This window comes from Lepisosteus platostomus, chromosome 5 (assembly GCF_059453375.1).
Source record: "Lepisosteus platostomus isolate fLepPlt1 chromosome 5, fLepPlt1.hap1, whole genome shotgun sequence".
NCBI classification, from domain to species: Eukaryota; Metazoa; Chordata; class Actinopteri; order Semionotiformes; family Lepisosteidae; genus Lepisosteus; species Lepisosteus platostomus.
In genome coordinates, this window is record NC_142615.1 from 26,157,363 (window position 1) to 26,161,358 (window position 3,996).

A 3,996-nucleotide genomic window follows, 5' to 3' on the forward strand; every position below is an offset into this window, starting at 1 on the left:
TGCATAAAGAAGTATTGTATGGCCCTGACACCAATCCCTCCACTCTCTGCATAAAGCAGTGTCTTATGGCCCTGACATCTCAACTCCACCACTCTCTGCATAAAGCAGTGTCGTCAAGCTCTGACATCCTATCCCTGCCACTATCTGTTTAAAGCAGTGTTTTATGGCCCTGACATCCCTCCCCCGCCACTCTCTGTGTAAAGCAGTGTCGTATGGCCCTGACACCCAGCCCTCCACTCTCTGCGTTAAGCAGTGTTGTCAGGCCCTGACATCCCACCCCCTCTACTCTCTGCGTAAAGCACTGTCGTATGGCCCTGACACCAATCTCTCCACTCTCTGCGTAAAGAATTGTCGCATGGCCCTGACACCCACCACTCCACTCTCTGCATTAAGCAGTGTCCTCAAGCCCTGACATCCCACCCCCACCACTCTCTCTGTAAAAGAGTATCGTCAGGCCTTGACATCCCACCCCCGCCACTCTCTATGTAAATTAGTGTCGTATGGCCCTGACACCCACCCCTCCACTCTCTGCATTAAGCAGTGTTGTCAGGCCCTGACATCCCACCACCTCTACTCTCTGCGTAAAGCACTGTTGTATTGCCCTGTCATCCAAGCCTCGCCACTCACTGCGTTAAGCACTTTCGTATGGCCCTGACACCAATCCCTCCACTCTCTGCGTAAAGAATTTTCACATGGCCCTGACATCCACCACTCCACTCTCTGCATAAAGCAGTGTCTTCATGCCCTGACATCCCTCCCCCGCCACTTCCTGCGTAAAGCAGTATCGTCAGGCCCTGACATCCCACCCTCACCACTCTATGCGTAAAGAATTGTCGTATGGCCCTATCACCCACCCCTCTACTCTCTGCATAAAGCAGTCTCATCAGGCCCTGACATCCCACCCATGCCACTCTCTGCGTAAAGTACTGTCCTATGGCCCTGACATCCATCCCCGCCACTCTCTGCGTAAAGCAGTTTCGTCAGGCCCTGACACCCCACCCCTGCCACTCTCTGCATAAAGCAGTGTCGTCAGGCCCTGACATCCAACCCCGCCACTCTCTGCGTAAAGCAGTTTCGTCAGGCCCTGACACCCCACCCCTGCCACTCTCTGCATAAAGCAGTGTCGTCAGGCCCTGACATCCCACCCCTGCCACTCTCTGCGTAAAACACTGTCTTATGGCCCTGACATACAACCCCCGCCACTCTCTGCGTAAAGCACTATCGTCAGGTCTTGACATCCCTCTACTGCCACTTTCTGCCTAAAGAAGTGTCGTATGGCCCTGACACCCACCCCTCCACTTTCTGCGTTAAGCAGTATCGTCAGGCCCTGACATCCCACCCCTGCCACTCTCTGCGTAAAGAAGTGTCGTATGGCTCTGACATCCACCCCTCCACTTTCTGCATAAAGCAGTCTCATCAGGCCCTGATATCCCACCCCCACCACTCTCTCCGTAAAGCACTGTCGTATGGCCCTGACATCGAACCCCGCCACTCTCTGCGTAAAGCAGTTTCGTCAGGCCCTGACATCCCACCCCTGTCACTCTCTGCCTAAAGAACTGTCGTATGGCCCTGACACCCACCCCTCCACTCTCTGTGTTAAGCAGTGTTGTCAGGCCCTGACATCCCACCACCTCTACTCTTTGCGTAAAGCACTGTCGTATTGCCCTGTCATCCAAGCCTCGCCACTCACTGCGTTAAGCACTGTCGTATGGCCCTGACACCAATCCCTCCACTCTCTGAGTAAAGAATTGTCGCATGGCCCTGACACCCACCACTCCACTCTCTGCATAAAGCAGTGTCGTCAGGCCCTGACATCCCACCCCTGCCACTCTCTGCGTAAAGAAGTGTCGTCAAGTCCTGACATCCCACCCCCGCCACTCTCTGCGTAAAGCAGTATCGTCAGGCCCTGACATCCCACCCCCGCCACTCTCTGCATAAAGAAGTATTGTATGGCCCTGACAGCAATCCCTCCACTCTCTGCACAAAGCAGTGTCTTATGGCCCTGACATCTCAACTCCACCACTCTCTGCATAAAGCAGTGTCGTCAAGCTCTGACATCCTATCCCTGCCACTATCTGTTTAAAGCAGTGTTTTATGGCCCTGACATCCCTCCCCCGCCACTCTCTGTGTAAAGCAGTGTCGTTAGGACCTGACATTCCACCCCCGCCACTCTCTCCATAAAGCAGTGTCTTATGGCCCTGACATACCATCCCCACCACTCTCTGCGTAAGGCACTGTCGTACGACCCTGACATCCCAGCCCCGCCAGTCTCTGCGTAAAGCATTGTCATTTGGCCCTGACATTCACACCCCCACCACTCTCTGTGTACGGCAATGTCGTTCAACCCCGACACCCACCCCCGCCACTCTCTGTGTAAAGCAGTATCGTCAGGCCCTGACATCCCTCCCCCACCACTCTCTTGGTAAAGAATTGTCGTATGGCCCTTACACCAACCCCTCCACTCTTTCATAAAGCAGTGTCGTCAGGCCCTGACATCCCACCCCTGCCACTCTCTGAGTAAAGCAGTATCGTCAGGCCCTGAAATCCCACACCCGCCACTCTCTGCATAAAGCAGTGTCTTATGGCCCTGACATCTCAACCGCACCGCTCTCTGTGTTAAGCACTGTCGTATAGCCCTGACATGCCACTCCTGCCACTGTCTGCGTAAAGCACTGTCGTATGGCCCTGACACCAATCCCTCCACTCTCTGCATAAAGCAGTGTCTTATGGCCCTGACACCCACCCCTCCACTCTCTGCATAAAGCAGTGTTTTACGCCCCTGACATCCCACCCCCGCGACTCTCTCCATAAAGCAGTGTCGTACGGCGCTGACATCCCACCCCCACCACTCTCTATGTTTGGTACAGTTGCTCTTCAACAACTTGATATGCATCTGAGACCTTAGAGTGAGCAAATGAGTTTAATGTGTGGAAATATTGGTCTTCTCTCATGTGTGATCTCCCTGATGTCCCTGTCTCTCCTCCTGTTTCAGTGAGTGAAGGAGACCCTGCAGTCAAACGCAGACTCCAACCCCGCCCCCCTGAGCTGAGACTGGTGCTGCTGGGCAGGACTGGTGCTTGGAAGAGCACAGCAGGGAACACCATCCTGGGCTCAGAGGAGTTTCACTCTGAAGCCAGCAGCTTCGCGGTCACTCAGGAGAGTCGGAAGAGGACAGGACAAGTGTCCGGGAGACAGGTGACTGTAATGGAAACTCCAGACTGGCTCCACACTGGACTGTCTGAGGGCAACAGGAGATGGGATGTGGGGTTCTGTGTTAACCTGTCTGCCCCGAGACCCCACACCTTCCTCCTGGTGACCCCGCTGGGCTGTTCCACAGGGGAGGAGAGGAGGACACTGGATACAGTCCTGGAGATATTCGGGGAGAGGGCCCTGGGACACGCCATGATCCTGTTCACCCACGCTGATGAGCTGACCAGCAGGACGCTGGAGGAGTTAGTGCACACAGGGCAGCTCCAGTATGAGTTCAGGACATACCTTGTTAAACATACCTTGTTACTTACGAATACTAAATAAGTGATGCAGAGATAGACCTGATATGACGAGTTCTCATATGAAAACTACCCATTTCATTTCTTAATTTTGTCCTGCACACTGAATCTTTTTGACAGGTATAAACCAACAAAATTACACAAGTACTGTTTCAGAACATGTAGATTGAGGATTCCAGTCCCCTCTCACCTTCTTCCCAAATCTTCCCTCACAAAAGGGAGCAAAACTAAAGGAGAAGGAGACAGGAGAGAGACACAAGGAAGAGAAAAATACTCATTGGACTAAACAGGCTCCAGGAAGCACAAAAGAAGAGGAAGATCAGTCCTATCAGATATCACTTGAAAAGCCAGTTAGCAACAGATGAAGGTCTAGGGTGTACCTAATAAAGTGGCTCATCAGTGCAGAAGGGAGGCTCAGAACAGTTCAGAATTGGTTGCCAAGCTTTAAGAAACTTGATGGTGAAGCTGCTGAGTGTTCATCTATTTT

General features: G+C 53.0%; 1 protein-coding gene across 1 annotated transcript; it reads left to right on the forward strand.

Annotated features, from left to right (window-relative positions):
- The first annotated feature begins 2,333 nt into the window (after positions 1-2,333).
- On the forward strand, positions 2,334-3,534 carry LOC148665489 (GTPase IMAP family member 4-like). The gene is made up of 2 exons (XM_088630939.1): positions 2,334-2,361; positions 2,993-3,534. Exons 1-2 carry the CDS (start codon positions 2,334-2,336, stop codon positions 3,532-3,534), a joined length of 570 nt encoding a protein of 189 aa, XP_088487065.1.
- The last annotated feature ends 462 nt before the right edge of the window (positions 3,535-3,996 follow it).

What these genes read in the sequence shown, in the direction of transcription:
- LOC148665489 (XM_088630939.1), top strand. Translation starts at nt 2,334, where the DNA reads ATGTCGTTCAACCCCGACACCCACCCCC. An exon ending in CAACCCCGACACCCACCCCC is followed by an intron (nt 2,362 to 2,992) that starts GCCACTCTCTGT and finishes CTCCTGTTTCAG; the next exon opens with TGAGTGAAGGAGACCCTGCA.